We start from the raw sequence: 21,396 nt of genomic DNA on the forward strand, positions 1-21,396 counted from the left end.
GTGAAAGATCGCTTTGAAAGTCCTCCACTGTGCCACCATAAAGTTTTTGCTCCCAGTCTACCTTAACCAACTTTTCCCCCATCCCTTTGTAGTCTCCTTTACCAATCTTCATGCACATCAAACCCATCGTACACTGCCTCAGATTTCTCCCTTGATCCTTCCTATTTCATAGAATCATCATAGAATCCCTACAGTGCAGAAGGAGGCCATTCGGCCCATTGAGTCTGCACCAACCACAATCCCACCCAGGCCCTACCCCCACATATTTACCCACTAATCCCTCTAACCTACGCATCTCAGGACTCTAAGGGGCAATTTTTAACCTGGCCAATCAACCTAACCCGCACATCTTTGGACTGTGGGAGGAAACTGGAGCACCCGGAGGAAACCCACGCAGACACGAGGAGAATGTGCAAACTCCACACAGACAGTGACCCGAGCCGGGAATCGAACCCGGGACCCTGGAGCTGTGAAGCAGCAGTGCTAACCACTATGCTACCGTGCCGCCCCACAATTTCCAATCAAAAACAATTTCTGATTGTTTTTATTGTGTTGCTGTTAACCTATCCCAGCCGTCAGTTTACCTAGCATTGTCTAATGCCGATGCCATCTTTCTTCCAAATTAGTTTGAACCCTCACCCATAGCACTGGATAACGGTTCAGCAAGAGCATTCACTTTGACCCTTCCTGACCCAAATCAACTCCCAATGCATTCTTTCTAATCAAGATCTATTCTCATTATCTATATGCCTTCTGTTCCCTACTGCAACCATTGCGTGTTCTCTTTCCTCATCTATTTTATTTAATTCAAGTTTTACGAACTGCTGTAGTGGGATTTGAACCCAGATCCTCAGCATTACCCTGGGTCTCTGGGTTATTAGTCTAGGGAAAATAGCACTGCGCCACCGCCTTCCCCTTCTTAAACAATTTGCTACCCATGTCAGATGGTTGATGCCAATTCTATGTGCTCTCATATTTTGCAGTCTCTTACATGGCACTTTACTGAATGAGTGCCAGAAGTCCATGCACACACATCTTCATTGTCTCCTGAGATTAATGGTCTCCCCAAAACAGTAACCAACACAATCAGAAACCATTGTGTTTTCTTCAGTAGATATATTGCTGAAATTAAGCTGAGACTTCTGGAGGAATAGTTCATGGATTGAGTACAAATTATTTTTCTTTGCTCCTTTCCACAGCTTCGGAGAGCTTTGAATCAAGGGCACATTTTCAAACACTCAACTGTGGATGAGAGAAAATGTAAATGCCTGGTATTTTTAATGGACAACGAAGTGCTCTTTCGCAATAAAGTGGGTGAACTTGCAGCGTGGATCAGTACCTGGGACTTCGATGTTGTGGCTATTTCAGAGACATGGATAGAGCAGGGGCAGGAATGGATGCTGCAGGTCCCGGGGTTCAAATGTTTTAGTCGAAGTAGGGAAGGAGGTAGAAGAGGGGGAGGGGTAGCATTATTGGTCAGAGATTGTATCACAGTGTCAGAGAGGAGGTTTGATGAGGACTTATCTGTTGAGGTAGTATGGGCGGAGATTAGAAATAGGAGAGGAGAGGTCACCCTGTTGGGAGTCTTTTATAGACCTCCTAAAAGTTCTAGAGAGGTTGAGGAAAGGATTGCGGAGTCAATCCTGCTTAGGAGTGAAAGTAATAGGGCAATTGTTATGGGGGATTTTAACTTGACTAATATTGACTGGAATTGTTATAGCTCTAGCTCGTTAGAGGGGTCAGTTTTTGTTCAAAGCGTGCAGGAAGGTTTTTTGACTCAGTATGTAGACAGGCCAACTAGAGGTGAGGCTATATTGGATCTGGTGCTGGGAAATGAGCCAGACCAGGTGCTAGACTTGGAAGTTGGTGTGCATTTTGGTGATAGTGACCACAATTCGGTTACGTTCACCTTAGTGATGGAAAGGGATAGGCATGAACCTCGGGCCAGTGGTTTTAGCTGGGGGAAGGGTAATTATGAGGCTATTAGGAGAGAATTAGGAAACATAGGTTGGACTAGGAGATTACAGGGACTGGGAACGTCCGACATGTGGAGTTTTTTCAAGGAGCAGCTACTGCGAGTCTGTGATAGGTATGTCCCTGTCAGGCAAGGAGGAATTGGTAGGGCTAGGGAACCGTGGTGCACCAAAAAAGTTTCTTTGTTGGTTAAAAAGAAAAAGGAGGCTTATGTTCGGATGAGACGTGAGCACTCGGGTAGTGCACTAGAAAGCTTTAGATTGGCTAAGAGGGAGTTGAAGAGCGAGCTTAGAAGGGCTAAAAGGGGACATGAGAAGACTTTGGCGGATAGGGTTAAAGAGAATCCTAAGGCGTTCTATAGGTATGTCAAGAACAGAAGGTTGGTTAGGGCAAGTTTAGGGCCAGTTATAGATGGCAGAGGGAAGTTATGTGTGGAACCGGAGGAGATTGGTGAAGCATTGAACCAATATTTCTCTTCGGTGTTCACGCAAGGGGACATGAATATAGCTGAGGAGGACACTGGGTTGCAAGGGAGTAGAATAGACAGTATTACAGTTGATAAGGAGGATGTGCAGGATATTCTGGAGGGTCTGAAAATAGATAAATCCCCTGGTCCGGATGGGATTTATCCAAGGATTCTCTGGGAGGCAAGAGAAGTGATTGCAGAGCCTCTGGCTCTGATCTTCAGGTCGTCGTTGGCCTCTGGTATAGTACCAGAAGATTGGAGGTTAGCGAATGTTGTCCCATTGTTTAAGAAGGGGAACAGAGACTTCCCCGGGAATTATAGACCGGTGAGTCTCACTTCTGTTGTCGGCAAGATGTTGGAAAAAATTATAAGGGATAGGATTTATAGTTATTTGGAGAGTAATGAATTGATAGGTGATAGTCAGCATGGTTTTGTGGCAGGTAGGTCGTGCCTTACTAACCTTATTGAGTTTTTTGAGAAAGTGACCAAGGAGGTGGATGGGGGCAAGGCAGTGGACGTGGTATATATGGATTTTAGTAAGGCGTTTGATAAGGTTCACCATGGTAGGCTTCTGCAGAAAATGCAGATGTATGGGATTGGGGGTGATCTAGGAAATTGGATCAGGAATTGGCTAGCGGATAGGAAACAGAGGGTGGTGGTTGATAGTAAATATTCATCATGGAGTGCGGTTACAAGTGGTGTACCTCAGGGATCTGTTTTGGGGCCACTGCTGTTTGTAATATTTATTAATGATCTGGATGAGGGTATAGTTGGGTGGATTAGCAAATTTGCTGATGACACCAAAGTCGGTGGTGTGGTAGACAGTGAGGAAGGGTGTCGTAGTTTGCAGGAAGACTTAGACAGGTTGCAAAGTTGGGCCGAGAGGTGGCGGATGGAGTTTAATGCGGAGAAGTGTGAGGTAATTCACTTTGGTAGGAATAACAGATGTGTTGAGTATAGGGCTAACGGGAGGACTTTGAATAGTGTGGAGGAGCAGAGGGATCTAGGTGTATGTGTGCATAGATCCCTGAAAGTTGGGAATCAAGTAGATAAGGTTGTTAAGAAGGCATATGGTGTCTTGGCGTTTATTGGTAGGGGGATTGAATTTAGGAGTCGTAGCGTTATGTTGCAACTGTACACAACTCTGGTGCGGCCGCACTTGGAGTACTGTGTGCAGTTCTGGTCCCCACATTACAGGAAGGATGTGGAGGCTTTGGAGAGGGTGCAGAGGAGGTTTACCAGGATGTTGCCTGGTATGGAGGGGAGATCCTATGAGGAGAGGCTGAGGGATTTGGGATTGTTTTCGCTGGAAAGGCGGCGGCTAAGAGGGGATCTTATTGAAACATATAAGATGATTAGAGGTTTAGATAGGGTGGATAGTGATAGCCTTTTTCCTCTGATGGAGAAATCCAGCACGAGGGGGCATGGCTTTAAATTGAGGGGGGGTAGTTATAGAACCGATGTCAGGGGTAGGTTCTTTACCCAGAGGGTGGTGAGGGATTGGAATGCCCTGCCAGCATCAGTAGTAAATGCGCCTAGTTTGGGGGCGTTTAAGAGATCCGTAGATAGGTTCATGGACGAAAAGAAATTGGTTTAGGTTGGAGGGTCACAGTTTTTTTTTTAACTGGTCGGTGCAACATCGTGGGCCGAAGGGCCTGTTCTGCGCTGTAATGTTCTATGTTCTATGCTCTTGGAAATTACTTAGCTGCAAGACATTATGATTTTATTACTGTGACAAAGTAACTGATTATGCTATTGCAGGACAACATTTAGTCTCTGAACGTAAAAAAAGAGCTGTAACCAACATATTTATTGACCAGGGGCGTTTATTTTATAGCAGGTGATACGCTAAACCTAACCACAGAATTGCATGGCAAAGTTTTTTGGGAGTAAACAAAACCATTGGATAAAACTGCCTACTCACCACATTGAGTGTTTTTATCTCCATAATTTTGTTGCTTCTTTTTCTTCTTCTTCTGTTTCGCTTCCCTTTCTTTTTCATCATCACTGAAATCCAGAGCCTATTAAAGACCATAATCATTTGGTTTATGACTAATTCTTACATTTCATGGCTTCCTGTCACACTTAGAAACGCAGTAATCAACCACACATGGCTTTTAAATGAGACATCTGTGTGATCTAAAAACCTCTTAATCTTATTTTAATGGCATTATTACTGAACTTGAACACTAAACATAAGGACATTAAGGCATATGGAGGATCTGTTACCGAGACAAAAACTCTCAAAAGATGTGTACTGTATAATGTTCCATATTTGAAGTTTAAATTTATTACATTACTATCACAACTGGAACTTAATTTAGTTTCTATTAGGATGCACAGCAGAAAAAAGAATGCAATGGCTTCAGCAGCAGCAGTCAAAAGAATTCAGATATAGATGAACACAAATCCAACTAGAAATTAAATTTCATTGTGAAACACATCAGGGAAATTTATTTTATATATCTAAATATTTAGTTGAACAGGCAGCCCTCAATTTGTCTTGCAATTAATTCCCAGCCAAAGACCAGATAGCCTTCAGCATTTCAACCAAATTTATAAAGGACCACCTACACATTGTGCCAGTAGTACGAATAGGACCACGGGTTCCCTGCTGTTTTTTTTGAAGTTATCCAAAATAACAAAGAACTAAAGAAGAAAATTACAGCACAGGAACAGGTCCTTCGGCCCTCCAAGCCTGCACCGACCATGCTGCCCGACTTAACTAAAACCCTCTCCCCTTCTGGGGACCATATCCCTCTATTCCCATCCTATTCATGTATTTGTCAAGATGCCCCTTAAAACTCACTATCGTATCTGCTTCCACTACCTCCCCGGCAATGTGTTCCAGGCACCCACCACCCTCTATGTAAAAAATCTGCCTCGTACATCTCCTTTAAACCTTGCCCCTCGCATCTAAAACCTGTGCCCCCTTGTAATTGACTCTTCCACACTGGGAAAAAGCTTCTGACTATCCACTCTGTCCATGCCTCTCATAATCTTGTAGACTTCTATCAGGTCTCCCCTCAACCTCCGGCGCTCCAGTGAGAACAAACCAAGTTTCCCCAACTTCTCCTCATGGCTGATGCTCTCCATACCAGGCAACATCCTGGTAAATCTTTTCTGTACCCTCTCCAAAGCCTCCACATCTTTCTGGTCGTGTGCAGCCTAACTAAGGTTCTATAAAGCTACAACATGACTTGCCAATTTTTAAACTTAATGCCCCGGCCGATGAAGGCAAGCATGCCGTATGCCTTCTTGACTACCTTCTCCACCTGCATTGCCACTTTCAGTGACCTGTGTACCTGTACACCCAGATCCCTTTGCCTATCAATAGTCCTGAGGGTTCTGCCATTTACTGTATATTTCCTATCTGTATTAGACCTTCCAAAATGCATTACCTCATATTTGTCAGGATAAAACTCCATCTGTCACCTCTCCGCCCAAGTCTCCAACTGATCTATATCCTGCTGTGTCCTCTGATGGTCTTCATCGCTATCTGCAAATCCACCAACCTTTGTGTCGTCCGCAAACTTACTAATCAATCCAGTTACATTTTCCTCCAAATCATTTATATATATTCCAAACAGCAAAGGTCCCAGCACTGAACCCTGAGGAACACCACTTGTGATGTGGAGATGCCGGCGTTGGACTGGGGTAAACACAGTAAGAAGTTTAACAACACCAGGTTAAAGTCCAACAGGTTTATTTGGTGGCTTCTGTCACAGCCCTCCAGTCAGAAATGCACCTTTCCACCACTACCCTCCGTCTTCCATGACCGTGCCAGTTCTGTATCCATCTTGCTGTCTCGAAGAATCCTCTCCAATAATTTCCCTACCACTGATATAAGGCTCACCGGCCTGTAATTGCCTGGATTATTCTTGCTACCCTTCTTAAACAAAGAAACAACATTGGCTATTCTCCAATCCTCTGGGGCCTCCCCTGTAGCCAGTGAGGATACAAAGATTTCTCTCAAGGCCCCAGCAATTCCCTCCCTTGCCTCTCTCAGTATTCTGGAGTATATCCTATCAGGCCCTGGGGACTTGTCTACCTTAATGTTTTTCAAGAACCCCAATACCACCTCCTTTTTGATCTCAACGTGACTCAAACTATCCACACACTCTTTCCCAGACTCATCATCCACCAAGTCCTTCTCTTTGGTGAAAACTGACGCAAAGTACTCATAGCCACAATAGTCCATTAGTGCAGAGCAAGAAGATCCCAGGTTTGATCTTTAGTCTGCACTAAGTTGGTAGATCTCAGCCGAGTCAGAAGATTGAACTCAAGGTCCCAAATTACTGAAAATATGAAGGTTCCCATTCCTGATATCAATAAATGTGGAATTAATGGGGAAAACAGAGATTGGCTTTGGTTCTGATCTCCCAAGACTGAATAATCTGTTAGCATCAAGACCCAATTAAGTTAAGGCTTCTTGAATGCCTCCTGGAGGATTGCCAGTACTCACAATCAAGCAAAGATGGAACCGAGGAAAGATCAATAGTCATTTCTGCATAGCCACATACTATATCTCAAACATAGAATTCCAAAGTATCACACACGCCAACTCCATCTAAGTTTCCAATTTCTTTTCAAATACTTTACTACCATTTGGCTATGTGTCAAATTTAAAACAGTACTTGCAAGAACTGCTCCCAATTTCTTTTGAACTCAACTAGCTGTTGCAGCTCTCCATTCTCTATCAATCTCGATGGTGCATTTCAATTATCACCAGTGAAGATTCCTATATCATTTCTGCCAGATAGCACCATCAATCATTATCCCCTTGCAAGCACGAATTTAAAACATTATCAAACCAGAATTGCTAGAATATGCATTAGACACTGAAAAAACTGTTACACATGTATTTTCCGCAAATTGTTCTGTGTTTTCACTAATGATTCCAATCAATTTTATGAGAAACCTGCTGTAATATGGATGCCTCCAGACTCTATTGTTACACCACCCAATGCACTAAGGGAAACAAGATAAACCTTTGTATCATAACTGGACTGCAACATAGCAAATACATAAACTGGACTGCAGCAAAGCAAAAACCAAATCCAAGTTTGAGGAAAAGTTGAATTGGTATCCTTCGGATGATGCAATAAACTGTTTAAAAAATTTTTTTTTTAGCACTGGTCAAAGTTTTTCCACCATCCGGACCAGCATTCCTCCTTCAATCAACATCTCAGAGATCTTGGATTCTGCTAGTGCACAGAACTGCTGCCATGTTCAATTACAAAATACCTGTTGATGCATTTCAAAGAAATCCAAAGAAAATAATAAGGAACTATGTAAGGGTGACTTAATTATTTTAAATATGCATCCGAATGTTTAAAAAATAAAATGCCTATTCTAGTTATTTAAAGTTTAATGGAGCTTTATATATAGCATGCATATAGAATAATAGAATCCCTACAATGCAGAAGGAGGCCATTTAGCCCATCATGTCGGCCCGGTAGCACAGTGGTTAGCACTGCTGCTTCACAGCTCCAGGGACCTGGGTTCGATTCCCGGCTTGGGTCACTGTCTGTGTGGAGTTTGCACATTCTCCTCGTGTCTGCATGGTTTTCCTCCGGGTGCTCCGGTTTCCTCCCACAGTTCAAAGATGTGCGGGTTAGGTTGATTGGCCATGCTAAATTTGCCCCTTGGTGTCCTGAGATGCATAGGTTAGAGGGATTCGCGGGTAAATGTGTAGGGATATGGGGGTAGGGCCTGGGTGGGATTGTGGTCGGTGCAGACTCGATGGGTCAGATGGCCTCTTTCTGCACTGTAGGGTTTCTATGATTCTATGTCTGCACCAACTCTCCAACAAAACTGTATTGGCATTCCTTCACTGTTGCTGGGTCAAAATCCTGGAACTCAGGCAAACCCCAGAGGCCTATATAAATACAGGGTGGGATCCTTTTCCGGGATCTCCCCCACTGACTTTTAATAATACGCTTTCCCCCATTTCAAACAGATAGATGAAAGAAAGAATAAATTACAAACTCAAAGATGCCAATCAAGCTAACACTCCAACTCTCGTCTTCAGATTGCCTGTACCCAGTTCGCCTATCGCTGCAACAGGTCCACAGCTGACGCCATCTCCCTGGCCCTACACTCAACCCTGGTATACCTGTATAACAAAGACACTTATGTCAGACTCCTATTTTTTGACTACAGCTCAGCCTTCAACATTATGATTCCAAAATAACTCATCTCCAAACTCTGTGGCCTAGGGCTCTGCTCCTCCCCCTGCAACTGGACCCTCGACTTCCTAACCCATAGACTACAATCAGTAAGGTCATCCAAGATTATCCTCAATACTGGTGCCCTGCAAGGCTATGTCCTCAGCCCCTTTCTATACTAGATGTTCAGATCACCAACAATCTGTCCTGGACCCTCCATGCCGATGCTGGTCAGGAACTCTCACCAACTCCTCTAATTTTTCAGAAGGCTAAGGAAATTTCGCATGTCCACTACAATTCTCACCAATTTTTACAGATGTGCCATAGAAAGCACTCTATCCAGATGTATCACAGCTTGGTATGACTCCTGCTCTGACCAAGACCGCAAGAAGCTACAAAGAGTAGTGAACGTAGCCCAGTCCATCATACAAACCAGCCTCCCATCCACTGGCACAGTCTACATTTCTTGCTGCCTCGGAAAAGCAGCCAGCATAATCAAGGACCCCACACACCCAGATATACTCTCTTTTCCCCCTTCATCCATCAGGAAAAAAATACAAAATTCTGAAAACACGTACCAACAGACTCATGAACAGTCTCTTCCCTGCTGTCATCAGACTTTTGAAAAGTTTTTTCACATATTAAGTTGATCTTTCTCTTCACCCTACCAGTAGCTGTAACACTATATTCTGCATGCTATCCTTTTCCCATGTACTTCATGTGCAGTATGTATTGCCTTTATAACACGCAAGAATAATTTTTTTTTAAAAACTGTACCCCAAAACATCTGACAATAAAAATCAAATCGAAGCAAACTTCAGCCTGTGTAAACAGATGTCCACTAAGTACACTATTGCTAAGTCTTGAAGCTCAACCAAGCATTTTTAATGAGGTCTCTATTTCCAGCTTTGAACCTTGAAACTGACATAACCTCAGAGAAATCTTTAGGGAGGAAGGAAGGTTTCTTGGGGCTCATGGGAAGAGTAAAGTGATAATAGGATGAAAGATAGCATCAGGAAGAGAAAGGCTATGGCTTAGAAGGAATAATGTGAGCAATGGGGTGGGGAAGGGAACACACATATGGTGGGCAAAATGGGATCTGCTGAGGCAAAGTTTATGCTTTCCTGGAGAGTTCCATTAGAAAATGCTGGATTTGAGCAAGGCCTTTGACAAGGTCCCTCATGGGAGGTTAGTTAGGAAGGTTCAGTCGCTGGGTATACATGGGGAGGTAGTAAATTGGATTAGACACTGGCTCAATGGAAGAAGCCAGAGAGTGGTTGTGGAGGATTGCTTCTCTGAGTGGAGGCCTGTGACTAGTGGTGTGCCGCAGGGATTGGTGTTGGGTCCATTGTTGTTTGTCATCTATATCAATGATCTGGATGATAATGTGGTAAATTGGATCAGCAAATTTGCTGATGATACAAAGATTGGAGGTGTAGTGGACAGTGAGGAAGGTTTTCAAAGCTTGCAGAGGGATTTGGACCAGCTAGAAAAATGGGCTGAAAAATGGCAAATGGAATTTAACGCAGACAAGTGTGAGATATTGCACTTTGGAAGGTCAAACCAAAGAAGAACGTACAGGGTAAATGGTAGGACTCTGAAGAGTGCAGTTGAACAGAGGGATCTGGGAATACAGGTACATAATTCCCTAAAAGTGACGTCACAGGTGGATAGGGTTGTAAAGAGTGCCTTTGGTACATTGGCCTTTATAAATCGGAGTATCGCGTATAAAAGTTGGAGTGTTATGGTAAGGTTATACAAGGCATTGGTGAGGCCGAATTTAGAGTATTGTGTACAGTTTTGGTCATCTAGTTACAGGAAGGATGTAAATAAGGTTGAAAGAGTGCAGAGAAGGATGTTGCCGGGACTTGAGAAGCTGAGTTACAGAGAGAGATTGAATAGGTTGGGACTTTATTCCCTGGAGCGTAGAAGAAGGAGGGGAGATTTGATAGAGGTGTACAAGATTTTGATGGGTCTAGATAGAGTGAATGCAAGCAGGCTTTTTCCACTGAGGCTCGGGGAGAAAAAAACCAGAGGGCATGGGTTAAGGGTGAAAGGAGAAAAGTTTAAAGGGAATATTAGGGGGGGCTTCTTCACGCAGAGAGTGGTGGGAGTGTGGAATGAGCTACCGGATAAAGTGGTAAATGCATTCAAGACATTTTAACATTCAAGAAAAACTTGGACGGATTCATGGATGAGAGGGGTGTGGAGGGACACGGTCCAAGTGCAGGTCACTGGGACTAGGCAAAAAAATGGTTCGGCACAGACAAGAAGGGCCAAAAGGCCTGTTTCTGAGCTGTAATTTTCTATGGTTCTAAAATGGAGCCCAAGTCCTCGGTAGTATCGCTTCCCATTGCACCAGTCACGGGGCAATATTTAATGTCCTCCCCAAGAAAGCTTTTGAGATGGGAGGTCATTTATTTGGGTGACAGGGTGGCAGGTGGGGACTCTGCCATCTTCCCACTTCTGCCCCAACTGACTCTGGAGCAAGGTGGCTTGTGGATAGCTTTCCCACCCTGCTACCAGTTGAAGTCCTGATGCAGGCAATTAATGCCCCAAGGTCTCGTTTCCAAGGGTATTCAATCTACAGCAGAAGGGGATTCAGGGATTCACCATGCATGAATCACAAAAAACAAAGTATTTGCTTGCATGCCCCCAAGGGAGGTGTTTCATTCAAAGGCACTCAGTACCTGGTTGAAGAACCATGGCATTTGGTAAGGTAGGGGTGGGGAGCCTGATCCCAAGGAAGGCCCATTACTGTCCACTTGATTGGCCGATAAGCACTTAATGTACCAGGCCTTCCTTCATTATCTGCATTATACACTGCCAATCATCGCAAAGCAGAAAACAACATAGATAGAGAGAATGGTAGGAACCCAGTAGAGGTTAATAACTAAAAAAAAAATTGAACTTCCAGTTAATAGCCAAATGGATAACACAAGATTTCATATTTTAAGACATTTACTGTAATAAGGAGACAAAAAACACCACTGACTAAACATTAATTTTTGAAGGCTACTTGAACTTGAAATTACAGAACCAAACTTTTGACAACTGGAAAAACACACCTTCAGGTATATGTTACACTATCCTTTAAACAGATGTTCAATTCCTCCAAGATTGATCCAAATGATGTTTTGCTCCTGAGAGTTTTCCGTTCTTATCCTTTCTTAGTCTGGTAACTTCTAACCCCAAGCATTGTCCTTTACAGTGGGTGTATTACTGGAGGTCTCCTATCTAGCACAATCTAGGTGAATCTTGTCACGAGTTTAGTCTTTTCAATCCGAGTATAAGGTTTCATCTGCATTCCGGCACACTGAAACATAGAAATTTTCAACTTCTTGCTGCTCTCGCTCTCTTCTGGACTCTGGCAAACTAACCGCATTGGAGAGTTTTCAGGGATGTCTTAAAAACTCTATCAAAACAATGAGAGCTGAAATCTTTTTCATTGTATAACAAAATGGACAAATTAAAGCACACCTGTCATAACTTGACATCCTCAACACTTTTCTGGGACTTGAGACTCAGTCTATCCACTATTAGCGCACAGGCTGCTGCCATCATCTCCAACCAGAAATATGCTGTACTTCTTCCCAGTTAAACAGTCTGGGTCCTCTTGATATCTTTAACAATTAAACCAGCCAGGCTTGCTTTTTTAAATTAATTTACGGGAAGTGGGCATCGTTGGCTAAGCTAGCATTTATTGCCCATCCTTAATGGCCCTCGAGAAGGTGGTGGTGAGCTGCCTTCCTGAAACGTTGTATCCATGCAGTGTAGGTACTCCCATAGCGTTTAGGGAGAAAGTTCCATGATTTTGAGCCAGTGACAGGGAAGGAATTGCAAAATATTTCTAAGCCAGGATATTGAATGACTCGGAGGATAACTTCCAGGTGGTGGCATTCCCATCAGTCTGTTGCCCAGGTCCTTCTAAATGATAGCAGTCATGGGTTTGGAAGGTGCTACCTTAGGAGTCTTGGTGAACTTCTGCAATGCATTTTGTAAATGGCACACACTGCTGCCACTGTTCATCGGTCATGGAGGAACTGAATGTTGGCTGAAGTGGTGCCAATCAAGTGGGCTGTTTTGTCCTGGAAGGTGTCAAACGAGAGTGTTGTTGGAGTTGCACTCATTGAAGAAAGTGAGGAGTATTCTAACAACACTGCTCTCAGGCAGATTTCAAAACAGCTCACATGACCCCCTTCATTTTACCTTGGGTTACAGATTCAGTCCCAAAACATGAATTGATAAACTTCATAATTGTAGCAAGAATGCAACTCAAGACCAACAAATGCTTACGGGCGAGACCATATTCTCCCATTTACCATGCATATGCTGAAGAGGTCACCTGTTTGTTTTGAATCAAACTTTCGAGGTCATTCAGTCCATCCACACTAGTACTGACTAGGTTAGTGGTCAGGTCTCATCAAAACAGGAATAAAAGAATTGGAAGCAAATAAAAAAGGGGAGGACAAATGAGTGGTCAATTGCATAATTTGAGGAACACTTATGCTAAAAACTGCTACAGTTGAGTCGCATGCAACTTGTCAATTGCTTTTTTTGATAACTGCAGCAGCAATTCTATGCACACGACAATCTCAAATTAATGCTAATGCCAAATGCTTTAATGTTATGCTTGCAGCAAAGATAAATTTCTAAAAGATCAGAAATGGTCTACAAAATTATTTATCTTTCCAATCTATATGTAAATGCCAATTCTCAATAGAGAATTTCTTTTGAGCATTTTATCAGAATGATTTTGTAACTGCAGTGAAAGGCTTTATGCACAAGTCACCGAGAAGTGCTTGACTTATAAATAAACTTGAGATGGAAACAGGAATATCCTTCACTCAAGCTATTTAAAGGAGCTGATCTGATTTATTCAAACTATCAGACCAAAATGTCCAAGCCAAGCAAAAGCAAGAAATTAAGGTCAAAGCAATGGACCCCAATAAATATTTTATATTGACAAATATATTTCAAAGTTTCAGGAAATATTTTTAAAATTTTACAAACATATCTTCTCATTTGTCAAAATGTTGAGAATTTTAAATTGATTTAATAAATTGCACTTGGAAATACTTCGATGTTATGAAAATATATTTAATTCATCATGGAAAAGGTCGATCAAGAAGCAAACTGTCTTTGAATCTCAAATGTGATGGTTAAGATCTAGCTTTGATAAGAATGTTATATAACCCGCCTGCCCAAAAAGTACTAGGAACCATAAATTCCTTTGCAACACGTAAATCATGCAGAACAACAGCAACCACAGAGAAGTGATAACTCGCATGCTTTTGCAACTTATTTCCTTAGTAAAAGCTGCACTAGATGGGCTATCTAATTGCAAATATTGATTCATTTAGGAAGTTCCCAAACATTTTTGCTGAAGCAGAGTTTCACATATTCATCAGACACTTGCCACGGATCAGACTTTGTCCAACTGTAATCTCTGGACTATAAAAGATTTTTACGTGTGTTTTAAAATGATTTATGAATGCATGATTTATGGGCGGCACGGTAGCACAGTGGTTAGCACTGCTGCTTCACAGCTCCAGGGACCTGGGTTCGATTCCCAGCTTGGGTCACTGTCTGTGTGGAGTTTGCACATTCTTCCTGTGTCTGCGTGGGTTTCTTCCTGTGTCTGCGTGGGTTTCTTCCGGGTGCTCCGGTTTCCTCCCACAGTCCAAAGATGTGCGGCTTAGGTTAATTGGCCATGCTAAATTGCCCCTTAGTGTCCCGGGATGCGTAGGTTAGAGGGATTAGCGGGTAAATATGTGGGATATGGGGATAGGGCCTGGGTGGGATTGTGGTCAGTGCAGACTCGATGGGCCGAATGGCCTCTTTCTGCACTGTAGGGTTTCTATGATTTCTATCATAGCATTGGTAGAGGTGACCATTATGGAGCACTTATAACAGCACTTATATAACACCCAACTTAAAAGTTTTGTTTGTGAAAGTGAGCAACACTTTTTCAGAAATACAGGCCGCAATTCTCCCATCCAGCGCAGTGGACCGGGAGATTCGTGTGTCGGCCAATTCGCGGGGTTCGCGCATGCGTTCCTACTGCGATAGCGTCTCCCAGCGTCGGATTTCCGGCGACGTCAGCTCAACGCCGGAAATTGGCGGGGAGACGCCAAGACCATTTAAATTGTCATTTAAATATAATTTAAATTTCATTAGTGGCCCGGGATTGAAACTTCCGGGCCCACGAGTATCATCCCCCTGCCAGAATGCTTCACTCCAGCGGGGATTACAGTAGCTCCCTACTAATGGGGATCTAGCAGCCCGATCCCGCTGAAGTGAAGGGGGTGGCAATCGGGGCCCCCCAGAGAGTCGGGCAGCGGTGGGGGTGCCCCCTGAGAATTGGCATCCTGGCAGTGCCAGCCTTGACCCCCTGGCATTGCTCAAGGGGCAAAGTGCCAATGCCCAGGGGGCACCTTGGTACTGTCCATCGGGCATGGGGCAGGGCCAATTTTTAACGATATACACACCAGCGACCTCTGCAGTGCAGAGAGTGAGAGAGATTCTTCTCTGAACTCCCATTGAAAAAAACTGCACGAATTGCTCCAGTTTTCACACAAATTCGACACTTAGAATATTTTTGGGGGAATTCTGGCCACAGTGTCAGGTGAAGGACTTCCACATTTAAATGTGGAGCAAAGTCTTTCTGCATGAATTCTAACTGCAGAAGAGTAACCACCACTGCATCAGTATGATATTTCACTCTCTAAATGTTCTCTCTAATGGAAATTGCCAATTCTTTTGTGTTAGGCTAGGATCTGAACTGCACCTACCCAAAGTAATTTACAATCTTACACCCAGGCAGCTAACGCGAGACTTGAGTAAACCACTGCACCATCCATACTTCTTCTCCCGATCAGTGAATCTATTATTCTGCCATCTGTTTCTTACAAACTTGACATACACCTCATTACATTTAGTCAGATACTATTCTGAGGAAATATGTTAATGGTGCTATAAAATTATAAAACAAACAAATCAATTTTAATTCATTTCCTTGACAAGCGACAGTTTTTATTGGTCAAAAAGTAATCCAGCTGGGAATGAGCTGATGTTTATCTAGCACAATAATGTTTTTTTTGAAGCCACAATGACGATCCATAGGCCAAGGTCAAATTGACAAAATCCCCTTTGTTCACTTGCAATATCTCTCTTCTTAAGAATGATGATGCATCACGCCGGAAAGAACATTCTGAACAACTCCTCAAATGTGAATCCACAGTGGCAACTGGTACTCTCCAGATTATGCCTTAGCGGTATAATCTGTGGGTGAACATCCATCGATAGGAAATAACAAGCAACAAAACAGGTGGAATATAACAAAGCTTGTGGCCCTGGTGGTATTTCAGCTGAGGCTTTCAAAATTAGTGGATCTTTGCTCACATCATTCCATTCATATTTAAAGATTTGAAAGGAAAAAGAACCTACCCCTTATTTCAGGAATGTGACAACAGTAACTATTTTCAAGATGGGAGACAAATCATGCTGTAGAAACGTTTGCGATATTTCCCTCTTGTCCACAGCTGGGAAAATCTTGACAGGTTCTTGTGATTCACCTACCTCCTGTGGTTGAGGAAATCTTTAAAGAGACATCGTGCAGCTTTAGACTTTCTAGTGGAACCTTCAACTCAGCTTGTTGCCAGACAAATCCCAAAAAAATGTTGAGAACAACACCAGGAATTCTTCATCACGTTACTAACCAGATCAAAGCATTTCACTCAGGCTCTGTGGATTGTGCTCCAACAATCTGGATGTCCAGGAAACTTTTCTGGGACTTATCCAAGGACTGGGAGGAACTTGTGCTCAATTGCACAGAATAACGACAATAACTGTCGTTGAGTGAGAGATCGGAAAGAGATGCCTTCAAAATTGGGTAAGAAGTTTAACAACACCAGATTAAAGTCCAACAGTTTATTTGGTAGCAAAAGCCACAAGCTTTCGGAGCCTTAAGCCCCTACTTCAGGTGAGTGGGAATTCTATTCACAAACAGGGCATATAAAGACACAAACTCAATTTACAGAATAATGGTTGGAATGCGAATACTTACAGCTAATCAAGTCTTTAAGGTACAAACAATGTGAGTGGAGAGAGCATTAAGACAGCTTAAAGAGATGTGTATTGTCTCCAGACAGGACAGCCAATGAGACTCTGCAGGTCCAGGCAAGCTGTGGGGATTACAGATAGTGTGACATGAACCCAAGATCCCGGTTGAGGCCGTCCTCATGTGTGCAGAGCTTGGGTATCAGTTTCTGCTCAGCGACTCTGCGCCATCGTGTGTCGTGAAGGCCGCCTTGGAGAACGCTTACCCGAATATCAGAGGCCGAATGCCCGTGACCGCTGAAGTGCTCCCCAACAGGAAGAGAACAGTCTTGTCTGGTGATTGTCGAGCGGTGTTCATTCATCCGTTGTCGCAGCATCTGCATGGTTTCCCCAATGTACCATACCTCGGAACATCCTTTCCTGCAGCGTATCAGGTAGACAACGTTGGCGAAGTTGCAAGTGTATGTACCGTGTACCCGGTGGATGGTGTTCTCACGTGAGATGATGGCATCTGTGTCGATGATCCGGCACGTCTTGCAGAGGTTGCTGTGGCAGAGTTGTGTGGTGGCGTAGTCACTGTTCTCCTGAAGGCTGGGTAGTTTGCTGCGGACTCACCATGGACTACTCTCCGGAATCGGTTGCATTCTTGGACACACGCATCTCCATTAAGGATGGTCACGTCAGCACCTCACTATACCGCAAGCCCACAGATAACCTTATGATGCTCCACTTCTCCAGCTTCCACCCTAAACATGTTAAAGAAGCCATCCCCTACGGACAAGCCCTCCGTATACACAGGATCTGCTCGGATGAGGAGGATTGCAACAGACACCTCCAGGTGCTGAAAGATGCCCTCATAAGAACAGGATATGGCGCTCGACTCACCAATCGACAGTTCCGACACGCCACAGCGAAAAACCGCACCGACCTCCTCAGAAGACAAACACGGGACACAGTGGACAGAGTACCCTTCATCGTCCAGTACTTCCCCGGAGCGGAGAAGCTACGGCATCTCCTCCGAAGCCTTCAACATGTCATTGAAGACGACACGGTACATACTCTTGCAACTCGGCCAACGTTGTCTACCTGATACGCTGCAGGAAAGGATGTCCCGAGGCATGGTACATTGGGGAAACCATGCAGACGCTGCGACAACGCATGAATGAGCACCGCTCGACAATCACCAGACAAGACTGTTCTCTTCCTGTTGGGGAGCACTTCAGCGGTCACGGGCATTCGGCCTCTGATATTCGGGTAAGCGTTCTCCAAGGCGGCCTTCACGACACACGACGGCGCAGAGTCGCTGAGCAGAAACTGATAGCCAAGTTCCGCACACATGAGGACGGCCTCAACCGGGATATTGGGTTCATGTCACACTATCTGTAATCCCCACAGCCTGCCTGACCTGCAGAGTCTCATTGGCTGTCCTGTCTGGAGACAATACACATCTCTTTAACCTGTCTTAATGCTCTCTCCACTCATATTGTTTGTACCTTAAAGACTTGATTAGCTGTAAGTATTCGCATTCCAACCATTATTCTGTAAATTGAGTTTGTGTCTTTATATGCCCTGTTTGTGAACAGAATTCCCACTCACCTGAAGACGGGGCTTAAGGCTCCGAAAACTTGTGGCTTTTGCTACCAAATAAACCTGTTGGGCTTTAACCTGGTGTTGTTAAACTTCTTACTGTGTTTACCCCAGTCCAACGCCGGCATCTCCAGTTCAAAATTGGGACCAGGGTCACGGTTGCATGATAGCCCCATACTATTTACAATCTACCTGATGGAGGTTATTTACCTCAAAGATCAACTGCCCTTTGGTGTGAGTATTAAATATTGCTTAAATGGAAAACTATTTGACCTCAGTCACTTCCATGACTGCCCACCATAGACATACATGACCTACTGTTTGCAAATGACTGCAGTATCATTGCCCACTTTGCACCAGCTTTGCAACCCACTCTCGATCTCTTCAATTCAGAATATAGCAAGGCTTGACCTTGAATGTTGCTGAAACAAAACTCGTATCACCCCATACGCGGTCAGCCAAATATTCCACGTCCCATCTGGAATATGTTCAGCACTTCCTATAACTTGGCAGCCACTTCTCTCAAAAGACCAGCTTTGATGAAGATATCCAACGCAGGATCAGCTGTGCCAATTCAGCCTTATTCAAACAACAATACTGAATGACAACGAAGACTTCCACAAGCTAACAAAAGTCCTAGTGTACAAAGCAGTTGTTGCCGCCATATTGCTGTATTGAAGCATTCAGGCAAAACTCTTGCAAAGTCAACTTCAAAGGACTGAATGCTGTATCAAGATAGCTGAAAACTCTCCCCCCCATCAGGTCCAGTTTCCTCAACTCTTAAATGGTCAACAATCCAGCAGAGTGCAAACAAAATGCCTCAAAGATACCCTGAAGCCCCCCTTGAAGTGCTGCAGCATTGACATTAAAGAGTAGTAACAACTTGTGCGTAAAGTTGCATCACACTAAGTCACAATGCCTTAACAAAAAGGCAGAGTGGCAGCAAAAAAAGGAAAGAAAATTAAAGAAATCCTGCACTCCAGATCCCACTACCTCATGGGACATCCTGCCCCATGTGCCCAAACATCTGCGGTCAAGAAACAACCAGTTCAATCACATGAAAATCCATGCAGAAACTCAATGCTGAGTAGACATCATATTTGAACTGATGATGATAAATACTCTTAATCTTAATTTAACAAGGCCCAGCACAAGAGACGATCTAATCATGCGAATATTAATTGTTTAGGCTGCGACATCATTAAATTAATTGGTAGCCACATGTAATTGCTCTCTTTAATGAACTGACGAGGAATACTACAAAAGTACCCACTTTTGATTGTCCATTCAATCCAATGGTCGTCTTGCGGATGCACATGTTACCAAGGCAAAAATGATCAGAAATCATTCCTTTAGGTGCAGGGATTGTAATGATAATAATGAAGATTTCAAAATACTACAAAAATCTAATACTTTACGTTTCAATCTATGATAGGAACAGTGAGATATGGCAGATAAATTTAGCTGTGGGACACTAGCTATGCCTCATTTTATATTGATGTGTGCATTCACAGCATACTTGTTAACTGTTGTTTGTTTAAAGTAAAATTGCAGTGTGTCATTGTAATGTTCATTGAGATCATTCAACAAAGAATCATGTTGCTTGATCGAGTAATATGAAAAAAGCAACAGCAAAGTGTCCTTGCAGTAAAACTGCATGCTGGGTTGGATTTAACTAGCCTTCTCAGAGGGGTTGGGAGGTGGGGGAAGCATATGATGTGAAAGGAAGGCTGGGGAGTGGAGTCTCCATTGTCCTCCCTCCATCATTGCAATAGTGGGAATTTGGAGGACGATCCACCCCTTTGGAGGGATTCAAACAAGCCCCAGAAAAGCTGAGAATGGATTTGGGAAATGACAATATATTAAATGAGACTGGAGATGGGGCAATAGCTTGCAAGGATGGAAGGGTTGCTTTTGGGAGGAAAGTGTGATGGCAGGTTTGAAGCAGAGGAGAGAACCAGTAACCATCTTAGTTAACATGGGAACAAGGAAGGAAAGGTGGGTAGTCAGTAGCTTGGTAGAAATAGTCAAGGGAACAGGAAGTGTGTCCCATGAGGCCATGAGGCTGTCATGATCTCAAGAGGGAAATTAGCGAAAGGCAACAGGAAGGAGCCTTAGAGGAAATTTGGCTCAATGGACTAGCTGAAGGGAGGGGTGTGCAAATCCATTTGATCACGTTGTCTTGATCTTGGTGACAAGTAAGTCTATGACCTCTTCACACTTGCTGGTGGAGACAGGAGAAAGTAGTTTAAGATGATTGTTTGCAGAGAAAAGAGTAGCCAGGGGTAACCTTATACAGCAACAACGCAATGGTTCAATAAAAATTCCTAATATGTTCATGCATTTTACCGTTAGGCATAAAGTCACAAATAAAACCTCAATTAGATGACGTTTGGTCAAACAAAACTTTAAAAAAGCAATAACAAATAAGAACAAAATGCAATGATGATTCATTTGTTGTCTTATTTGTTTTAAGACACATGCTGTCGGAGAACAATAAATATCAGATATGCTGATCTTTTAGTCTGTGTTGACCTGTCCCTTAATAGATCTACACAGCTCATGAAGGATAAATAGTTTCTGAAGGGTGATTGGTGATATTTTTATGCCTTTACCTTGAGTCACACAATAAGTTTACTGAGCTGGAACAAACCAGGGAAGAAACAATCAACTGGAATCAACTCACCTCAGTTGGTGGCTCCTGGTCATTTCTCCATGATGCATCTGAACCTTTATCTCTGTTTAAAAAAAAGTTCTTAAATTTAATAAAAAACATTAAACACCACTATCAAAAACATTAAGCGTGTCTAAAATGAACTCCTTATTGTAACCCCATTATGTGACTTCGTCTAGAATTAAAGGTCAGATTAGGGGGGAAAAAAGATTTGAAGAGGTTGGTTAGCACCCAAAATTCTCTGCCATAAATGGCTACTGAAATAAGGAGTCCACAAATTAGTTTAAGAGGAAATGAGATAATTGCTGGAAAAAAGGAACTGGTTCATGGGATGACAAAAACAAATATAGTCTTAATATGTTAAAAGGCCAGGTTCGATGGTAGGACTATCCATAAATAAACTCTTTCAAATACAGAATTTTTAAGCGCATTAATTCCTAATTGAGTACTCAATTAATGATGTA

General features: G+C 43.2%; 1 protein-coding gene across 1 annotated transcript in view; it reads right to left on the minus strand.

Moving 5' to 3' along the window:
* Positions 1-1,183: 1,183 nt before the first annotated feature.
* naf1 (nuclear assembly factor 1 homolog (S. cerevisiae)) overlaps positions 1,184-21,396 on the minus strand; it is a 235,343-nt gene continuing 215,130 nt past the window's right edge. Inside the window, exons 7-9 of the mRNA XM_078212093.1 lie at positions 20,945-20,996; positions 4,365-4,461; positions 1,184-1,242 (exon numbers count right to left, since the gene is read on the minus strand). Coding sequence (XP_078068219.1) covers positions 1,217-1,242; positions 4,365-4,461; positions 20,945-20,996 — 175 coding nt within the window. The 3' untranslated portion in view covers positions 1,184-1,216. The remainder of the gene's footprint in view (positions 1,243-4,364; positions 4,462-20,944; positions 20,997-21,396) is intronic.

Source organism: Mustelus asterias, chromosome 1 (genome assembly GCF_964213995.1).
Source record: "Mustelus asterias chromosome 1, sMusAst1.hap1.1, whole genome shotgun sequence".
In the NCBI taxonomy this organism is placed as follows: Eukaryota; Metazoa; Chordata; class Chondrichthyes; order Carcharhiniformes; family Triakidae; genus Mustelus; species Mustelus asterias.